Source organism: Miniopterus schreibersii (assembly GCF_964146895.1).
Source record: "Miniopterus schreibersii genome assembly, chromosome: 22".
Lineage (NCBI taxonomy): Eukaryota > Metazoa > Chordata > Mammalia > Chiroptera > Miniopteridae > Miniopterus > Miniopterus schreibersii.
The window spans coordinates 15,185,267-15,206,227 of record NC_138124.1 but is presented as its reverse complement, the minus strand read 5'-3'; the positions used below and the strand labels follow the sequence as shown (position 1 = coordinate 15,206,227).

Below are 20,961 nucleotides of genomic sequence, written 5' to 3'. Positions count from 1 at the left end.
TCGCGGCCCGGGTGGGCGGGCGAAGGCTCCCGTGCAGGCGCCGCGGGTCGAGGTCGGGGAGGAAGGGGCGTCCCGATCCCGCCCCGCCCCCGCCGCGCCCCCGACTCGCGCAGGGCGGTTTCCTCTGCCCCCGGGGGGAGGTCCGGGTGCCGCTTTCAAAGGCTCTCGCACCCTCCACCTTTACGGGGAAAAAAACCACTCGTCGAAACCCGGTCGGCTGCCGGCTTCCTGCAGCCCCGCCCGCCGGCGACCGCAGAGCCCCGCCGGCCGCACGCCCACGGCCCCACCCAGGCCCGCGCCCGCCGCCCCGCCGCGCCCGCCACTCAGGGGCCGCTGCTGCCGTCGGACGCCGGGGACGCGGCTCCCCATTGGCCAGCCGTGCACGAGCGCCCGCCTCCCGGAAGTGGCGGGGCGGTCTCCTCTCTTCCAACCCCGGGGCCGACGCCTCCGCGGGGCCGAGCGCGGGAGCGGCTTCGGGCGGCTGTCAGCCCGCGAGGTCCGGGGCGGGCGAGCCCTGCTGCCGCGAGGCCGGGGTCAGGGAGGCCGCCAGTCCCTCCGTCCACCGGCCGCAGCGCAGGGGCGGGCGGCGCCAGTGGCTGCCCCGGAAGCGGAAGCGAGGGCGCGGCGGGGTCCCGTCCAGCGCGAGCTCAGCCCGGCGTCGGTCGTCCCGCCCGCCGGTCGCCTCGCGCGCTGCCCGCCGCCGGTGTCGCCGTCGCCGGCCCCACCATGCTGTCTCTCGATTTTCTGGACGACGTGCGGCGGATGAACAAGCGGCAGGTGAGGTTGGCCGCCCCGCTGTTTCCCGGGCTCCCCTCGTTCCTCCGACGCTGCCGCTGCGGGGCCCCGCGGCCCTGCCCCCCCCCCCGGGGCCCGACGCCCCGCTGGTCGGACCCTCTGTGGGGCCCGAGGCCGCGCGCGGGCCGCGGTCGCCGCCGCCCCGTGTTTCCAGCCCCAAGTGACTCGGGGCCTCGTAGGGGCGGAACGGGAAGCCGGGTCTCCACCTTCCCTTCCTCCCCGTGGGGCAGAGGCGCGGGTGGAAACGGGGGGGGCCACCCTCTGCCGGGGGGAGGAAGGGGTGTCGGGGCCGCTTGTCGTCTTGTTTCAGACGCGGCGAGGCCGCTGCCGAGGGCCCCGGAGACGAGGGTCAGCGCCCTGCCGGCGGGAAGGGCGCGGTGGGCCCGCGGAGGCCGGGCCGCTGCTTCCGCGCCGGGTGCGCCCCGGGCCCCGTCTGACCCGGGGCCGGGCCCGTGCAGCCTCGCGGGGCAGCCGTCGGAACCCGCCCGACCTCAGTGGCACGGGGACCTTGACATTTACGTCTCCTGATTTCTGTCCTGAAGTCTTCACTCCGTGTGGGACTTGGCTGCGTAACGAATCGGTCAGGTTTTGATGTTAAAAATACAAGCGTTAGCCTCCGTGACCCACTCACCCACCGCCCCACCCCCACACAAGGTCATTCCAGGTAAAACTAAGTTATAAATTACACGCACTGTCCGAGGGCACCGTCGTCTGGAGCGCACCCAGGCGTCACGCTTGATCCTATGTAACTTGGAGCAAAATCTACAGCACCATAGTGAGAATTAGGGCCTTTACTTGCTACGCTGCTTAGATCTTTTTTTTTTTTTTTTTAATTGATTTGAGAGAGGGAGAGAAACATGGATGTGTTGCTCCACTTATTTATAAATCATTGGTTACTGCTTGTATGTGTCCTGACCGGGGATCGAACCTGCAACCTTGGCGCATGGAGAGGACACTAACCAGCAGAGCTACCCAGCCAGGGCTGATAAGTCATATTTCTTTAGTTGTTTTTCTTTTCTTTTTATTCCATAATATCCTCTCCACGGACATGGAGACGAGCATGATTATTCATTCCCATGGCCAGGTGGCACAAGCCTTGGACACTGGAGATGAGCTCCGCTTAAGCAGGAATTGTGATTATAATTCCTCTTCTCCAAATAGGTCTCTTTTCTGACTTCAGGGAAGGAGGTGAGATACCCACAGGGCAGAAAGCTTTGTCTGAAAAACATGGTTTTTTGGTCAGGTTTAGTCTGGGAAGCAGAACCACTATAAATATTATGATTTAAGGGATTCATTAGAGGAATAATACTTTTTTTTTTTTAATTCTCACGTGAGGATATTTTTTCATTGCTTTTTCAGAGAGAGTGGAAGGGGGAGAGAGAGAGAGAGAGACATCGATGTGAGAGAGACACATCGGGTGGTCACCTCCTGCACACACACCCCACCCCCACATCAGGGCCGGGGATCAAGCCTGCAACCGAGGTATATGCCTTTGATCAGAATTGAACCTGGAACCCTTCAGTCCGCAGGCCGATGCTCTAACCACTGATCAAAACTGGCCAGGGCAGGAGTAAGATCTTAACGCAATTGTGGGAGAAGCGGGATAAGTCAGAGTAAAACTGAGAGGTGGAGCATCAGAAGTGTCACTAACTAGCTCTTCTGAAGTGCTGTGATGGGTAGACAGACCCATGCTTGCCACGGAATCGGGGAGTGTCACGTCTGGCTGACGGAGTGGACCACACCAAAGGAGGGTAGATGAGGCGGAAGGCTGTTGCCTCTGCACTGGTCTCTGTTACTCAGATGAGCTAGACGTAGAGCCTGGGAGTGGGAGGACGAGCTGGATTCTGCCAGGCCCTTAATGGTTCATCACGCCTAACCACAGTGGCCTTCAACAGAACCGCACCTGCTTCCCTTTCACCTTTCAGATCTTGGGCAAATTTCTCCTTTGGCCACCTCTAACCAGAACCATACAGGGAGGGGAGTTTGGGGAAACCTAGTTCAAGCTTAGTTAGCCAAGTTGGCAAAGTACTAAACGACTGTAGTCAATCCTTTGTCAACCCAGCATCTGGACACACCTTTTCATCATATTTAACTTCAAATAAAGATAAAAGCAAAATTATGCTTCTGTCTTCTACGCAGCTATCCTGTTTTTATAGTACTTCCTTTCTGAGTTACTTTGGGTTTCATTTGTTTTTCCTCGTGTTTTAAAGTGGAGGCTTGCTTTGGGAAATCTACAAATATTTGGAAATCAAACAGTGCATTTCTAAATAACACATAGGTCAAAGGAGAATCACAAGGGAAATTACAAAATATTTGAACTGAGTATAAACAAAAATACAACATATAATCTGAGGCTTTTACTGCTATAAAATTCTATGTTCTACTTTAGGTGCCTCCCACAAATTTTAAATAAGAAAAAAAATATATTTACCAACATATACTATATCTAGAGTGCTTCATTTCTGTGTGTAAATCCAGATTTCATTTGGTATTTTCTTTTTTCCTGGAGGACTTTTAAAAAAACTTTTTTTTTTTTTTTTTTGGTAATGTAGGTCTGCTCGTAATGAATTATTTTAGTTTTGGTGCCTTTGAAAAGGCTTTTTTTTCCCCCTCCATTTTTAAAACATATTTTTTATTGATTTTTAGAGAGCGAGAAACACTGATATGAGAGCAAAACATCAATCCGCTGCCTCCTCGCAGCCTGTCCTGGGGCTTGATCCCAAAACCCAGGCATGTGCCCAGACTTGGAATCGAACCCACGACGTTTCAGTACACAGGATGACACCCAGTCAACTGAGCCACACCAGCTAGGGCTTGCCTTCATTTTTGGAAAAAAATTTCTCAGGGTATAGAATTTTAGATTGATAGTTTTTTCCTAGTACTTTCAAGAAGTCTGCTGTTATTTCAAGGGCTCCAGCTATTCCTGCCCCATATGAGTGTTGAGAGTTGTTCCATCTGCTCCTTTTAGATGGTTCTTTTCCATCCTTGGTAATTTCCTCACGTGCCTGTGCCTGTGCTGATTGGTCATCGCTGATCGTCTCTCTGCTGAGGACTTGAGCAGAGACCCTCATTCCCTCCTCCGCTGTGGCCTCTAGCTACCTTTGCACCCCCCCCTCCCCAAACTCCCAGTTCCTGACCCTCCAGTCAAGGAGGCTTCCAGGGTCTGCCTACGTTTCCCCATTGTCCTTGCTCTGGAAACGCCCCAGTCTGAGTTGGGCAGTCATAGGGCTCCCCTTTGTTTCTGCTCCCCGAGTAATCACAGTCTATGGCTACTTGGATGCAGTCACATGTCCACTGTCTGAAAACCTTAGTTTCATATATTCTGCCTGGTGTTAGTGCAGGCAGGGAGGTAAGCTTGGTCCCTGTTACTCCAGCTTGGCCTAAACAGCCTATTTTTGAGGTTCATCCTTGTGTGTATTTATCAGCAGTTCATTCTTTTCCTGGGTAGTATTCTGGTATCTAGAGATACTGGCAGTTTGTTTACTCACCTATTGGTGGACATTTGTTGTTTTTTCCATTTGAGCCCGTCATGAATGAAGCGACTGTACCTGTGTTGTATAGATGTCTTCATTTGTCAGATTTTAGAAACAGTTTAACATTTTTAAAATGAAACTTGTCTTACTGTTACTGATATTATGCCTGTTTGACTACTTGGGACTTTTGTTGTCATTATCTTGTAAGAGTCTCACTGGGACAAGCAGTGACTTTATTGGGCCATAGTAACAGTGTCTGTTGTGAACGTGCTTCAGTTTTTCCAGTGCCATTGGTTTTATGTCTAGCTTCTGATCGTGTCTTCTGAGCGTTAGAAAGCAGGGAATTGTGGTTTGGGTTCTGAGTCTGTTAGTTTGAGGTCTGAAGATAAGACTGAGGCCAACTGCTGTTTTGCAAGCTCTGGCACATTTCGCTTCTCTGGTCACTTCTATCTTAAAATTGCTGAAAGTCCGACTTCTGTGAAAATATCCTACACATTGAACTTCAGGGATCTCTTATGAGACTGGAAATATAACTGGTATATTTGATAACTATAATAGATAAATGAGCAGTACATGACTTTCAGATTATGGCCCATTAAATGACAGTTAAAGTTACTGTCACTTTTATTTTGCTGAATTTTCTGTCCTCGGTTGTATCTCCCTCGTCCTTTTTAAACTAGAATAGTCTCCCGTGCTTATTTTCATGATACTGAATTTTTGAAAATGAGAACAGTTGTGCTTTAGATTGTCCACATGCACGTATATTTTTAAAATAGCAAAAGTGAGCTTAATTTGCACAAATTTTTGTTTTTTCACTTTAAAGCATCTTATGGATGTCTTTTCAGGTTCACGTTTTCAGTGGTACATTCAAGGTTCTGTATGATCTGGGATTAATATGCTTCTCAGATTTAAGTCAGAAAGAAGGCTGGCCTCCAAGTCCCAACTATGTGACTGACAAGCTGTAGGACCGGTGAAGTCACTGCCTTTCTCTCAGACTAAATTTCCTCAGCTGTGAAAGGAGGGGTGGGATTAAATGTCACTGAATAGCCGTGATTATCAAGGAATAAATATTATAGACAAGTAAGGACTAGAGAAGTCATAAGCAGAGGTTCATCACTGTTGGCTGGTATGTATCATGACTATGATTGAATTGAAGCTAGTGGTTGTGAAGTCCAAATGAAATAACTTATATAGAGGTTCTGAAAATAATAAGCTATATAAACAAAACCTATTTTAACAAACAAAATGGAGCAGGGGACTGGGGTGAGAGGAAGAGGGCTGTTCTAGGATGCTGATGGTGTAATAATTACAGAATTTCAAAGACTCAGAGCTTCAGCTGCCCTAATAGTGCTACTTGGAACTTTCAAGTTGCTCCTACTCTCAGTTCTTTCCTGGGGGGGGATACTCACAGCTCTAATCTCTTCTCCTTTGTTCTTACAGCTGTATTATCAAGTCCTAAATTTTGGAATGATTGTCTCCTCAGCACTAATGATCTGGAAGGGGTTAATGGTCATAACTGGAAGTGAAAGTCCAATTGTAGTGGTGCTCAGGTAATACTTTTTCTTTTCAAGGCATGGGATTGCATGGCATTGCCTGGGAGGAAAATTGAGATGTTGAGTAATTGAATAATTCCTCTAGAAACGACTCCTTCCCAGGAGAGGGCCTGGAATACGGTTATTATTTATTTCTCAGTCCTGAGAAATTCTAAACATGTTAGACACTTTACATTCAGGCCCAAAGACAAGACGTTTACTGTCTGAGCTTTAGTTTCCACACATCTCTTAAGTAAGTGTTCCAGTACTGTATCTTCCTGAAGTTCTGTCTTGCACGTCACTGTGATACATCAGGCTGGTATTTAGTTGTTAGTTTGTTGATTACAAATCAACTCCAGAGTAAGAGTTTCTCTGCAGCATGTTCTCAGTGTCAGTACAGAAGCATCACTATTTATTTCCATGTTTCCTGCTGACCTGTAACTATCACTTATGTATAGGCTTCAGGAATCTTGAATGTGTGGATGCCATCTCTTAAAGTGACAAACAGTACTGAATTTTTTTCTCCATTGTACTTCCTTTCCCCTCCTTATGTTCCTACTAATAGTGCTTTAAAAACCTAACTTATTCGCCCAGCCGGTGTGGCTCAGCAGTTGAGCATCGACCTAGGATCCAGGAGATCGAGGTTCAATTCCCAGCCAGGGCACATGCCCGGGCTGCAGGCTCCTCGATCCCCAACAGAGGGCGTGCAGGAGGCAGCCCATCAGTGACTCTCTCATCATTGATGTTTCTCTTTCTGTCCCTCTCCCTTCCTCTCTCTGAAATCAATAAAGATATATTTAAAAAGGAAAAAAACACACCTAACTTACTCATTTTTGGAGAGTTACCACTTGGTTACTTAATTGAACCATTATAGTTCTGTGTTATTTGGGGCTTAATTCTGTAAGCTCTCCCAAGTCTTCTCTGGAGATAATGGAGTATAAACATAAGCTGAATTACTAACATTATCTAGAGTCCAGTTAGCAGTTCACTGCTCTCAGCAAGATGAATTTGACTCCTCATTGTCACATAGGATATTCTTCCAGTAATAGGCGGTGGAAGCACTGGGTCTCCGGTGTCTTAGTCATCCCTTAGTTCTGTTTTTATTAATAATCAGATGCAACTGTAACTTTACAGACCCGGAGAGATGCGTGGATTTTACTAGCTGGGGGAGCATTCAGTGTGCTGCTCTGAGAGTGTAGAGACTTGGCACTTCATCTCTCTCACTCTCCAACTACAACCTCGGGCAAGTCACTCACTCACTGAACCGTCGTTTCATCTAGAAAACGAGTCCTAAGCCTAGACGATATCAGAAGACCTTTCCAGTTCTAACATTGTGTGGCCACAAGTTCCCAGTCAGTCTTGGCTTCAGTGGAGAGCTTCCGTGGGTGAGGTACTCAAACACTGACAGGGGAAGCCACCCCGGTTGGCTCTGGGCAGGTGTAGAGAGAGGGCCCGGGGAGGCTTCCTGCGGGGAGGCTTCTGGGATTATCTCAGGCTGCGTTTCCTCAGTGGAGATGTTTAAGGACAGCCTAACGACCTTTGAACCCAAGATGTTGGAGTGAGGAGGAGGTTAAACTAAGGACTTGCCCATTGATGGTTCTGAAAACGGTCCACTTTTGCTGTAGCTGGAAAATTTGTGATCAGTTGGGACTTACAGGTGGTTGGGTAAGTTATTTGGTAGCTAGGTTGTTTCTCTACTAAGCTTTTCTGATTGCCAGTGTGGACTGAAGACAAGCAGTAAGAGACCAGGTCATCTTAGAGGAGAATCTGGTCAGGACCGGAAGGAGCAGTTGTTAGAGACAGGCAGTTTAGTGATTGGGTGGTCTGCCCAGTTTTCAGGTTACTCCAAGGAATATAATTTTTACCTGAACCAAACATGCCTCAGAGGACTCAGGCCAACTGACAGCCCACTTCTAGGACTTTTGTTACGCCATTAGGGATAAAGACAAATACTTCCTTATTTATTTGATTAACTGGAGTTTCAGGGAACATTCAGAACCTTTCCCTTTACGGAGCTGGAGTCAATTTTAAAACATTTAAATGATTTAGATATAATGTCTTACAAAATTTATCGTGACTGATGTTTAAATTTAAAAGTACAGTTTAATCAAATAATATTAGAAAGGTTACTAATAATTTATTTCATGTTTAAAAGGCTTCCCCTGACCCTGGCCAGGTAGCTCTGCTGGTTAGAGCATCGTCCTGATACGGCAAGGCTGTGAGTTCAGTCCTTGGTCAGGGCACATACAAGAATCAGACAATGAAGCGTAAATAGGTGGAGCAACAAACCCATCTTCCTTCCTTCCTTCCTTCCTCCCCCACCCCATCTCTAAAATCAATAAAAAGAATAAATTTTTAAAAAAGTAATAAAGTAAAAAGTTCCCCTGCTTTATTTCTTTGATGGTCCTGTCACTGCGCACTTATGTGTGTCTAGTTGCCATCTGTATTTCTTTACTTTTGTTTTCACCCCACACTGGGCCCCTGCACCTGCACCTTAACCAGGCACTTGAAACTCCATGTTTTTCCCCATTTTTCTGTGACTCTCACTGCCATCTGCTCGGTTTCCAGTGTTAAAAGCCCAGGAGTCATTCTGTGGTATCCGTTTGGCCAGCAGGTTGGTTTTTTTCCCAATCCCTGTTCTGCCCTTTTAGAGCCGTCCCCTGCTGCTGTTCTCTTCCAGGCCCCCATCCTTTCCTGCCTGGGGTGTTGTAGTGACCTTTAAAAAATGCTGCTTTAATCAGGAAAAAAGTTAGTATATTTTCATTATATGAAATGTTGAAAACATACACAAAATCTAAATGAAACTAAGTCACCCATAGTTCTGAGATATAATTGTTGTTAACACCTTGGTCTCTTTTTCATGTGTATTATTTCTTACATAATTGAGGTAATTCTGTATTACCCCCTTTTCTCTGTATTTTCCCCCTTATTCTCCTGGGTCCATTTTTTAATAACACTCTTAGTATTTGCCAAATGTTCAATTATAAGTAATAGGCTGGCAGCTGGTCTCCCAGTCTCCCTTCTCATCTACCCCACTTACTAGTTCGGTACATGTCTTAATGTCTTCTGTATACTCTAGCTTCTGAAGTGATGGTTCTAAAATGCAAATACTATTATGATGCTTCCTGCTTAAAATTCTAGAGTGGCTCGGAGGCAGTTTGGCTCAGCGAGAACGGATTCCGTTGGCCTCCCTTGGTTCAGATCTCACCTTTATCGCCTTCTTGATGTGTAACTTTAGGCCTCTCTAAGCCTCAGTCAGTCTCCTAGGGAGAGGGACACGTCTTAGGACCTTTGAGGAACTTGGTACAGTGTGGAACAGAGAGAGGTGAGAGGTTCGTCCTCAGTAATTGCCATGGAATTGAATTCTTTGCTCATCTCTGAAATTCTCAGGCAGAAATCCTTTCTACTGTCCTTGGTTTTCTTGTTTCTTTTTTTAAAATAAATAAATTGATAGCACAGGCATTATCTCTGTAGCTGTTTGTTCTTTGACTTGATGAGCTGTTCCTCTTAATCACTTGAAATCATAAGGTCATCTTGGTCTGCATCTTTCTAAATGGCAGGAGAGGACAACCCAGTGCTCATTTGAATACTTGAATATGTTTAGTGTTTTCAGATGAAGTGGGAATAAGGGTAGTGATTATAAAGTTCACTCTTTAATATTCTGTCTGTCACTTGAAATTTTAAAAGGTTAAAGAATTAGTAGCATTGCCCTTTTCAAAGATTTATCTCCTTTGAATAGTAATGCTTGAAATGGGACTAGTGAGTGAATGCTAATAGCTAAAGAAGCTTTAGGGTAACTCATTCGTCTGAGGAAACCATGTTTTCAGAACTGTGTACGTTTATGTCAGTATGTTTGTTAAGGTATTGAGTATACATCAAGGGTGATGCTTCAGATTGTTTTATTGAATGTCTAATTTTGAAAGTAAATTTAATCTCAGACTCTTTGCTGTTGTGTCTTCTTTCCCTCCCAGTGGCAGCATGGAGCCTGCATTTCATAGAGGAGATCTTCTCTTCCTAACTAATCGAGTTGAAGATCCCATACGAGTGGGAGAAATTGTTGTTTTTAGAATAGAAGGAAGAGAGATTCCTATAGTTCATCGAGTCTTGAAGATTCATGAAAAGTATGTGCAAATGATATCTTTTTTTGTTTTAAAATATTTTTATGTTTCAGTGTTCACGGTGTTTAATTTTGATAACCTAAAGGTTAAGGAGGGTGGGAAACTCCTAGGCCTTTCTTCCAGTACATTTTTACGAATGTCTGCAGGCTTGGGGAACATTTGAAAACAAAATCATTATTTATTAATTCATTTATTTCCCTGAAGGTTTTTCTTGGTTCCCAACCAGATCAGTAACCCGGCCTATTTCAAAGCGGTCAGCAACTTAATGGGCCTGTGTATCTACATAAGAACATTCCTTTCAGATGACACAGGCCTGGCGGTCACTGTCACTCAGAGCAACTTGCTTAAAATGGCATCAGGCACGTCACGCACCAGAAGTCATTTTGCCTTACCCTCCACCCCTCATGATCAGCTCTTAAAATCTCACATGCCCATGCCCCTTTCTTTGGGAATGGTCCCAGAGCCTCTGAGGGGATGGAGGAACACAGTTGGCACTTTTCTTGGCATCAGTTGTCTGCATTGTAGTGAAAGGCCACAAGAACAGTATACTATTACTGTGTGCGTGCGTGTGCGGTTACACATGCTGCTGTGTACATTGGAAAATACAGAAAACAATCCCATGTAATCCTAGCACCCAGAGATGATGTTAAATTTGGGATAATTCTCTCTTTGTTTTACAAACAGACTGCATAGTTTATCTTTTGCTGTCTATAAAGAGGTCATCTCCTCCTTCCTACCATCACAGTATTGTGATGGTTGAATTAAATTGTAAGCATGTTGAGCTCCTTAGAGGGTGTCCCCTCCTTAGAGGGGGCCTATGAGTTGAGCTGGTGCCACCAGAGGATATTTGTCACACTGTCAACTGGATGAAGGAGACCTGTGCTTTTTCAAACAGCTACAGCGACTGGAGTCTCCTGACTGTATTCTTGGGGGTATGTTTGGTTGGTTGGCAGATCCAGCCTTTGGAAAGAGCAGAGACCCCCGGAGCTTCCCTTTCCTTCTTGGAGTCTTCCTCTCCTGCTCCTTGGTTTTCCTTTCCTCCGCCTGTGTGGTCGCAGTTACCTTCATGGCTGGACTGGCTCGCCTCCCGCTGCTCCTGGCTTTCAGGCTTGCACTAGCCCCTCTCAGTACCTGTCCCCTTTCCCCCACCAGCATTTTTCAGATGTTCATTAACTTACTGAGTTGTCAGCTGCAGGTTCTTTTTCTCTGTATATATTTGCATTTTTTCCTGTTGGAATCTCACTTTTAATGTGGCTGCTTGCACCTAGCTGTTTTTGGTGTTTGCAACACCTCCCAATTTAGTTTTATCTGCAGATTTAGTGTCTAGTGGGCCAGTTTCTGGTTTAGCATCTCAGTGAAGATGAGTCAGTAGGAGTCGAAGCTCATTTTCTTCTGGTTAGTGGTTAACCCAGACTCACTTGAACTGATGTTAAGATGGTTTTAATCAACTATAAAATGTCCTTTGCCTTCAATTAAATTTTAAAATTACTAGAAACCTCATGTTCTTTAGAAGAATTAAACTAGGCAGTTTCTGATTAAATAAGGTGCTGTTATTTTTGCTCTTAGTTTTTAAATATGGAAAATTTCTAACACGCATAAAAGTAGAACAGTACAGTGAACTCCCATGTACCTTCACCCAGTCCCAATAATTACTAATCTCTGGCCAATTCTGTCCCACCTACACTACCACCTTTCCCCCTTTCCTGCCTGTATTGTTTTGAATCAGATTGTAGATACTGCATCATGTCATATGTAAATATTTTAGTAAATGTCTATGACACATAACCAAGGAGCTTTTTTTAACAGTGTGAACCCAGATTCTGATAAGGTTCTCAGTTGCAGTTGGTTGATATGACTATAGTCTCTCTTATTTAATACGTAAATTCGTTTCGCAACTCTTTTGTTCTTTGTAGTTTACTGGTTGAAGAAACTGAGTCAATGTGTAGTTTTACATATCCTGTGTGTGGTTTAATGTGTTCCTTTGCTCCTTGTATTTTGAATAAATGGGCGGTTTGTGTTTGTTTTCATATAAAACTTAGATTAAACTGTACATGCTATTTTGTAATCTTTTCTTAATGCAGTTTATGTGATCTTCCAGTGTCATTACATAGTCCAGTGTCATTAGTCTTTTGTAACAGTGTCCCTCACGCTTGCTTAGTATTTCAGCTCCTGAATGTAGACTTTTAGCTTGTTTCCCGTCTTTCCCTAGTATAAGCTACACAGCTGTAAACATCCTTTTAGCTAAATAAGTAATGCTTTTTCATCTTGGGAATGGTGATAAAATATCACAGTTCCATGGGAATTTGGGGTTAACAAGAACAAATTCTATACTTTGAAATGACAGCGAGGTATTTGATGACCTGGGTTCCTCTTACTCTTTCCAGGCAAAATGGACATATCAAGTTTTTGACCAAAGGAGACAATAATGCAGTTGATGACCGAGGCCTCTATAAACAAGGACAGCACTGGCTAGAGAAAAAAGATGTCGTGGGGCGAGCAAGGGGGTGAGTATAGAAGAGCGTGTGCTGGGTTTTTCATGTCTCTTGAAACGTGGCCTCTCGGTCATGTTGTCTGGTCACACACAGCTGAAGACAATGGTTGGGCCCTGGCTCCACCAGATCACCTTGTATCCTTTGAAAAGTATGCTTCTTAAAGTACATCTAAAACTTGGGGTATACTGCTCAGAGGGGAGGAAATGGGGCCCAGTAAAGGAATAGAGTGTTAGTGATGAGCTGCAGTGACTTAAAAATTCATTTGTTTCTTTAATTCCGTTAAGAAATGTTAGGCACCACCATCCATGTACTCAGATGTCTGTACTCTGCTGGGCTCTGGGAATCCAGAGCAGTTTTAATCCTGCTTCGTGAAACTTACATTTCTTAAGGATTGACTGAGTCGGCAACTTAAAGTGTTCATCTGCATTAACTTGATCATATTAATTTATTCCACACTGTTTTATTTCTAGTCTTGAAATTATTGAGGTCAAATGAAATTTAAAAGTTATATAAAGCCTGTTTATTTCAGATTTTATCAGGAGAACAGATGAGTGGAGGACAGGAATTGGAAGTGACTGGTATGAGGAAGTACGGATTGTAACTCCCTTCATGCTCTTACTAGTATTAACAATAACTGACGTTTCTTAGGGCTTACTATGTGCCAGCGATTCATCCTAAGTGCTTTGCAAATATTACCTTTTTTAACCTCAGAACAACCCTAATATTTCCATTCTATAGATGAGGAAACACAGCCGAGTTAGGACACTGAGGGTAAGTGGCTGGCTGACCCGGAGCCCACTTTCTTAGCCCTCACGCCAGAATCACAGGCACAGCAGTTGTGAAACCGGCAGCTGCTGGGTCCCGCTGTTCAGATACCGCCTGGCAGGCATTCTTCCTGCTGGGAGAGCACCTGCTCCCGACCTAGAACAGACAATGTGGGTTCAGAGGGATTTCTCTAGGGCAGCACTTTTCAGCCCTTTCAGCCCCAGCACACGTGAGCTAATTACTAAAATTCTGCGGCACACCCAAAGATACATTTTTTGCCGATCTGACCAAAAAAGTAGGTATGATTTTGACTCGTTCACACCGGACGGCTGTTGCTGTGTTACTGTTGTCATTGTTTTATTTGACAATCTAAGGGGAAAGAGGTCAGCGTCCCTGGCTAAATAGTCAGATATTGCACATTTTAAAAATTGTTGTGGCTCACACACGGGTTGAAAATGGCTGCTCTAGCAAACATCGGTTCCCACAGAGAAGTAAGTGCGAGTTACTAAGTGGAAGCTGCCACTGTGACAGCAGGAGAGATGCTCAGTGTGGGGCCAGAGAGATCTGATCAGAATAAGCGCCCGTGTGCTTTGTCTGTGGCAGTGCTGGGGGTTTGCTGTGCGTGCCGCCCGTTACGGAGAGCTGCGTGTCCTAAGACAGAGCCAGACTTTATACCGTCAGCATCCAAATGGGGTCCCCAGCGATTCTGAGAAATCATTGCCCCTCTCTCGGTTCCCATGATGCTGCTATTAATGGGTATTCAGACTCATCACCCTTTTTGAGTCTTTTTGTTTTTACTTTCATTTGAAATGTACAGATTCCTGTAGAAACACAAGGAAATAACAGTCATCAAAAAGCAAAGTCACTTCTCTTCTTCGGCTCCCCCTCCATAAATAGTTAACTTCTTGGTGTATGGTTTTTTAGCCTCAATGTATAAAGGGGGGGGGGCACATTCAGAAACACATTCCGTGTATAGGGAAAGAATGGTCACAATTTATAGCCTCCTTCATCCCCCAAAGTCATCAGTATCTTTGCAAATCATAAGATTTATCTCCGTATCACCATTTTCAAAGCTCTGTGCTAGTCCACTATATGCATAGACCATTTTTATTTAGACAGTCCACTGTTCTTGGACACTTTGATTTTTTCCATTTTTTAAATTATGAGCAATGTTAGGACGAGTGTCCTTGTTACATATATTTCAGTGCCTGTGCCAGTCATTTCTTCACAGTCCATTCTTAGAGGTGGAATTACTGGGTGACACAGAAGGCTTTCCACAACTCTTGCCATTGTGTTTTATTTACACTCCCACCAGAATGACAGAGTGTCCCTTTATCTGGATCTTCATAGGTGCTTAATGCAGCTCTGTCTGCTCACAAGGGCCCCTGTTGGGTAAAGGATGCACCACCCTATCTAAACGATATGCAATGCTATTTCTAAATTCCAACATTGAAGATACAGACCTTTTTGTGGCTTTTAATAAAAAAGTATAAAGCCGGTACTTTCTGAAGTAGGTAACTTTCCATGAGGTACAAACATCTGGGCATGAACAGCAGGGCACAGGATCTTAGCTGCGCAAATTCACTTTCCGCTGATTATGCCGCCGCTTACCTTGACACTTAATGGGCTGTATCACCTCCTTCTGTGGAAATTGTGTTTATAAAGCCCTAAACTGATATTTCAGAGTCACACTGTACCCAGACTTTGAGGATAGAGCTTTCCTGCAGGTCATTCTGTGACTGTGGTACAGATGTCTTCATGCATTAAAAACAATGCAATGTGGGGTTTTTTCAAAAAGCTGCCTGCACACAGGACTAAGGCCCTAACTAAAACAAATTAAAAACACTTTGTTGAGATACAATTCACATATATTGGGACATAAAATTCATCACTTTAAAGTGAATATAATTCATTGGGTTTTACTATATTCATAAGGTGTGTGCAGCCATCACCACTATCGCATTCCAGGACACTTCCACACCCCAGAAGAAACCTCCACTCATTTGCAGTCACTCCCCAACCGCTTTCCCCTGCAGCCCCTGGCAACCACTAATCTACTTTCTGTCTCTCTGGATTGCCAGCTCTGGACATTTTATATAAACAGAATCTTACACTATGAGGTTTTTTATGTCTGGCTTTTAGAAAATGAAAGTAATACTGAGCCAACTAAGTGTTTAATAGGAGTGATTCTTTCTAAATTCAGGGAGTTAAAAAACAAGAGGACCTGTTAGTGAAAGAAGAGCTGACAGCACTGGAGGAAGGAGTGAAAGCTGGTGGGTCACGGAGTGGAGACATCTCGACATTGAAAACGAGTAAAAATAGGAGCAGAGCGACTGAGCTGCTGTTGGCGGAAGTCAGCCAGCTTATGGATGAGGCTTTTGAAAGGTTCTCTTTACTTAACTTGAACCAGGCTTTTCTGGGATGGGCACCGTGGTCCTTTTTAAGTCCGCTACAGAAGTCCGCACTTCTCAGATACAGATCTCTTAACTTCTGACAAAACTGTTTTCCGCTACGACCTCAGCAGGCGCTCTTCCTCCTCCTGAGGCTCCCTCACAGCACTTTGATCCAGGACACACAGGACACGCACATCTGCACACCCTGCCTTCAGGGTGACGCGGCACAGGCTGGTGCTGGAGGTGGCCTTGCTTGTGGGTGGCATTTGGTTTACTTATATTGAACCTTCTACTTGTCGCCAGCTCTGCTTTAGCGGACTTGATCTTCGCAAGGAGGGAAAAGGGCATCTGATTGAAGATGACTGATGATCACAGCACTGTGCTCTCTGCCGTCTCTGTCCACGGAGGGAGATGGTGATCCAGACGATTAGGTCTTTTGTGTGGCTTTGGCCTGCCTGCCATAGGCTACCTTATGTGTCCGTGGATAACTCAAGCAGTGTGGTTCTATGAGCATCAGGATCATTGCAAGGAGGTAACAGTGAAAGTCTCTACCCAGGAGAATGGCCAGAATCAGCAGCCTGATGTTGTCTTAATAGAGAAACCACAGATGCTTTTATAGCTATTAATCTGCATTTTATCATCAGGCATTTGCTGTTACGTTCTCAGATTAGGTGATTTACCTTTACTGAAAGCTCTTGCTTTCATGAAGGTGTAATAAATGAGACAAAAGAGATGACATCAAAGAGTTATTACATTAAAAAGGAAAATGCTTGTGTTAAAAATCTAGAGACCCTCTCTCTGCCCTCTGATAGCTGTGCCATTCTGCAGTGACTGCTATTCTTAGAGGTTTCGGGGTGGAAACTACATGTGGGCCCTCTGAGGGGTGATATTTGCCACCACATGTCTGTTGCATGCATGCCGTGTGCTAGAGCAGCGCTTCTTGTGCTCAGTGTGCAGAAACATTGCTTGAGCTCTACCTTCCAGAGATGGTCCAATTAGTAAATCTGGAGAAGATACAGTGATCTGCATTTTTAACCGGTATTCGAGTGATTTTGACAAAGGAGGTCTAGGTTTCAAGAAACAGCAACTTAACAAATGGGGAGTGGGGGTGGAGGGGTGGAGGGGGTGGGTCTGGGTAATGCTGCCAGAGGGAGAGGGGCAGGACAGGGTAGGACAGGAGACAGGAAGTAAGAGGAGTTCTTGGAAGGAAGTGAAATGTACCAAAAACAAAATTTCTGTTTTTTAAGTTTGCCCAAGACTTTGATGGTGGAGGTGTTAGGTGGTAGTGGAGGTGTTATGTGGGAGGTGATTTCTGTCTGTGCACCTTTGGCATGCTGCAAAGGTTGTGGATGTTCGGAGTGAAAGTATCTGGGCTATTTTGTTTTTTTATTTCCTTTTTTAATCCTTACCTGAGGATATTTTTTCCATTGCTTTTCAGAGATAGTGGAAGGGGGAGAGAGAGAAAGAAACGTTAATGCAGGAGAGACACATTGGTTGGTTGCCCCCCATACACGCCCCGACCAGGGCCAGGGAATCAAAATCAAGCCCACAACCGAGGTACGTGCCATTGGCTAGAATCGAACCCGGGACCCTTCTGTCCTTGGGCCAGCGCTCGAACCACTGAGCCAAGCTGGCTAGGGCTATCTGGGCTATTTTAAAATATGCAAAGGTCATGCTGTCCTTCAGCCCACCCTCCCTTCTCTTGTACAGGGTGCAGGACAGCATCACCCGTCCACTCAGGTCCAGTCAGTTTGCGCCCACGTCGATGGTACCCTGCTGACTTCCTCTTCCCCAAGTTCTTATGTTGAGTCTTTTGCATTGAGGGGAGAATTGAAGTCCTGGGAGAAAATGAGATCCCCAAGGGAAAGAGAAAAGAAGAGGCCTGGGCATAGATTGAGTGAGATGGTAGTGACTGGATGCCTACTGTGTGCGAGGTGTTGTTTGCCCTTGAGGATATGTTGTGCGCAAGATCGGCTTAGAGTCTAGTAGGAGAGACGGACATTGTACAGCTAGTTATACAACTAATATGCCATTAAAATCATGATGAAGGAACTATGTCGGGTGCTGTGAGATTGTTGAGCAGGTGCTTTTACCTAGTTTAAGGGCAAGAGGAAAGAATGAACTAGTGAAAAACACAAAGGAGAAGTCGAAGCGTATGTGTTACAGACCAAGAAGGGTTTCGAGGGCAAGCTCGCGGTCGTCAGAGTCAGAGGCTGCAGAACAGAGGAGGGGAGCTGAGACTGGTCAGCTGCGTGCAGTGACTTAAACTGCTCTGGAAAGTTTCAGGGTTAAGAGAGCCAAAGCCAGATTACAGGTGGCTGATGAATGAGGCTGAGGACCTGTTAAGGACTGGAATAGGCTCTTACACTCTCTTCTGGACACTTAGCATGAAGGACCTTGTCATGTCCCGGCTGTTTGCCTTGTCTCTCCAACTAGATTGACAGCTCCCGACGTGAAGGTCATGGCGACAACCCAGCCCCAGCACTGAGTCAGCAGGTTGAATTAGAGCCACCAAATAGATGTCTAAACTCGGATTCGGTACTGGTTCTGCCACAAAAGCCACGTGCCGTGGCCAGGAGCATCTGTTTCCTCATCTATAGAATGGATGTCCCTAACTTCCCTATCACGGGCTGTTGAAGGGATCTGATAGGACAACGGTAGATACAGATGGACTTTGTAAACCAGAAATTGGTTTTCCGTGGAAGATACTGAGCATGCTCAGTAAGTAATAATAGCTACTTGCGAAGTTCTGTGACGATCAGCTTTTTGTTTGTTTCTTTGTTTAGATTTGTTCCTTATATTGGGATTGTGACGATCCTCATGAATGACTATCCTAAATTTAAGGTAAGATCCTGTACTTTATGTTTCATTAAAAACGTGATCTTTGGCTAAGTTTGGGGAACTATTAAATGGGTTGCACTTAAATATAGAAGGTTAATTGGATAGTCGGACGATATAGTCTGGTTACAAAGGCCGGTTGATTTGTTGAGTCAGGGCGCGTGCACGTGTGAGGCCTCTGACTGGCTCTGTTTCTCTTCCAGTATGCAGTGCTCTTCCTGCTGGGTTTATTTGTGCTGGTCCATCGTGAGTAAGAAGCTGCCTTGCTGGTCCTGGGAGGTGCCCATACTCTGTGTTTCTGATGTTTGTGGTAGATGTTGGTCTGTGATTGGTGGAGTGGAGCGCACACGCCGGCCCTTCTTGGTAGCACTGGTTTGCATTAGTTTATGTTTCCACCCAGAGTCTGTATGGGCGGGTGTGCGCGCACCACTGCGCGCTCCTCGGGGACTCAGTCACAGGATTTCATATGTTGTCGTCACACTTTCGCATTTTTGTACATCAGTGAATTTTTTATATTAAAAGGTTGAGCCAAAGCCCCCAGTGTTTGTATTTTGAAGCCAAGCTTCACTTCTAAAGTGCCTGCAGAGTCTGTCAGGAGCACGCAGCTCTGCCTGAGTCTGAAGCCGCCTGTTCCTCCCTGTGATGGGAATGGCGTATGCTGAGGTGGTTGGAAGTTTTAACGTTTCAAAATGTTAAATAAAAGACTTTGCATATTGAACCCTTTATCCCTGACTTGTGTTTGTCGGGAAAGCTTTCTGCAGTTTGCCTTTTAGTGCTGGTGCCCAGCGCCCCCTGGGGAGATGTGAACAGTCCTCCAGCTAAGAAGGTTGTCCTCAAACTGCCAGCTGTTTCTTTGTTTGCTTATTTGTTGTGTTTTTTGTTTTTGTGAAGTCAAAGTAGCCATTGACGTTCATAGGGCATCTCTTAGTCACAAAATTCATTCTTCACCAGGGTGTGACGCAGATGTATGTAAACCCAGCCGGCGCTGCTGAGAGGTCCAGAAAATCTCACTTTGCTGTAGACCCAACCTTTTGTACACTGGCAGCCCTGTCTGCCTGAGGCAGTGGGTTTCCCCCTCTGGAGGAGGCAAGCAGGCCACTGTTTCCTTTAGACTCCGATCTGCCTGGATCTGTCCCCGTAAGTTCTGCAGACCTCAGGAGGCAAGGTTTCCAGTAGCAATACCAAGGCTCAGGTGTTTTCCTCATTTACTCTGGAGGCAGGGAGGGAGTCAGGGAAGTAGGGAACGTAGCCCATGTCTTTGAAGCACAAAATACTTTTTTTTTTAAACATGTCTTTATTGATTTCAGAGAGCGGAAGGGGGAGAGAGAGAGAAACATCAATGATGAGAGTCATTGATCGGCTGCCTCCTGCACGCCCCCTATTGGGGATCAAGCCCGCAACCCAGGCATGTGCCCTGACCAGGAATCAAACCGAGACATCCTGGTTCATAGGTCGATGCTCAACCGCTGAGCCATGCGGGCCGGGCGCGCAAAATACTCTTAATTCTTTGTTTTCTCCTTATAGTTATGTGAAATCTCAGAGTAAGCAGGTTTTCAGTGTTGGGCTAAGTGCACAGTTTCTATTCTTCATTCCCACTGAAGTGGGAATCGGTTCACACTAACGCTAATGGAACAAGAAGAGGGACAGTTGGCCTTCTGAGGCCTCCCCTGTGGAAAGAATTGTCCTGGATCCATTAAGGAGGCTTCAGCCTGCAGGCCCTGGTTATGGCTGTTAATGATCCCAGTGAGGGTGAAACTTGGCAAACCACAGCTGACAAGTGCTCCTCGAACCCGTGGGGATTGTCACCCTTCCTCTTTAGAGGGAGGTGTTGTGAATATGGCCTTTAAAAAATTTTATTTTGACAGTTTCAGTTTCTGACTCTGGGAAATTGTGCAGAATATCCCTGATTCTCCCTTTCACACCTCAAAAGATTCTGCTGTTTTCCTGATTCTGCAGCCCCTTCCTTAATCTGAGACTAAGGAAGGGACCTGAGCCCTGGCTGGGGTGGCTCAGCTGGTGGGGCATCATCGCCCACCGCAGCCTGGGTGTGGTTCGGGAAAGCAGCATCTGCCCTGAGTGGTCAGAACAGACCGAAGTCTGATTCCAGTGTGACATCTGGGCTGTTCCCAGCTGGAGAGAGAGGCGAACCTGCCAAATAAGGTTCCTTGAAGCGGTTAAGCGGGGCAGCACTCGGTGCCAGCGCCTGTGTTCCCACCAGTTGCTGCATCGAGGGCCAGAGGCGACAGGGTGGGTGCGGGGCTGTTAGGGAGGCGATGAGAGCTGTATCTACACCATGCTGAGCAGTGACGACGCGAGAGGTGTAAGTGCCAGGTGGGGTGAGAGGCAAGGAGATGGAGGAAGAGCCAGCGCCGAGCGCAGTGCCCCTCGCCTGTCCTCTGTGTCGTGCTCGCGGGAGCTCGGCATGGTGAGCCGCCTCTCGTGCCCGCTTCCCCTGCGGGGAGGGTCCCGTGGAGCTGGCCAGCCTAGTAGCAGAGCCGTTATCCCGCAGGTTCTGTGGCAGCCGCCTTGTGTGGAGTTTCAGGGAAGGGTCCGGG

The 20,961-nt window shown here is 46.1% G+C and overlaps 1 protein-coding gene across 2 annotated transcripts; it reads left to right on the top strand.

Annotated features, from left to right (window-relative positions):
* The first annotated feature begins 433 nt into the window (after positions 1 to 433).
* SEC11A (SEC11 homolog A, signal peptidase complex subunit) lies at positions 434 to 19,124 on the top strand. 2 transcript variants are annotated; one of them, XM_081124381.1, is made up of 6 exons: positions 434 to 777; positions 5,709 to 5,818; positions 9,772 to 9,921; positions 12,303 to 12,422; positions 18,355 to 18,412; positions 18,610 to 19,124. In XM_081124381.1, the coding sequence occupies exons 1-6, from the start codon at positions 727 to 729 to the stop codon at positions 18,658 to 18,660; spliced, it is 540 nt and encodes a 179-aa protein (XP_080980507.1). In that variant the 5' UTR covers positions 434 to 726; the 3' UTR covers positions 18,661 to 19,124. The 2 variants fall into 2 exon arrangements, with proteins under 2 accessions (XP_080980507.1, XP_080980506.1); XM_081124380.1 differs by lacking the exon at positions 5,709 to 5,818 and having other exon boundaries at positions 452 to 777.
* The last annotated feature ends 1,837 nt before the right edge of the window (positions 19,125 to 20,961 follow it).

What these genes read in the sequence shown, in the direction of transcription:
- SEC11A (XM_081124381.1), top strand. Translation starts at nt 727, where the DNA reads ATGCTGTCTCTCGATTTTCTGGACGACGTGCGGCGGATGAACAAGCGG. An exon ending in GTCTTGAAGATTCATGAAAA is followed by an intron (nt 9,922 to 12,302) that starts GTATGTGCAAAT and finishes TACTCTTTCCAG; the next exon opens with GCAAAATGGACATATCAAGT. An exon ending in GTCGTGGGGCGAGCAAGGGG is followed by an intron (nt 12,423 to 18,354) that starts GTGAGTATAGAA and finishes TTCTTTGTTTAG; the next exon opens with ATTTGTTCCTTATATTGGGA.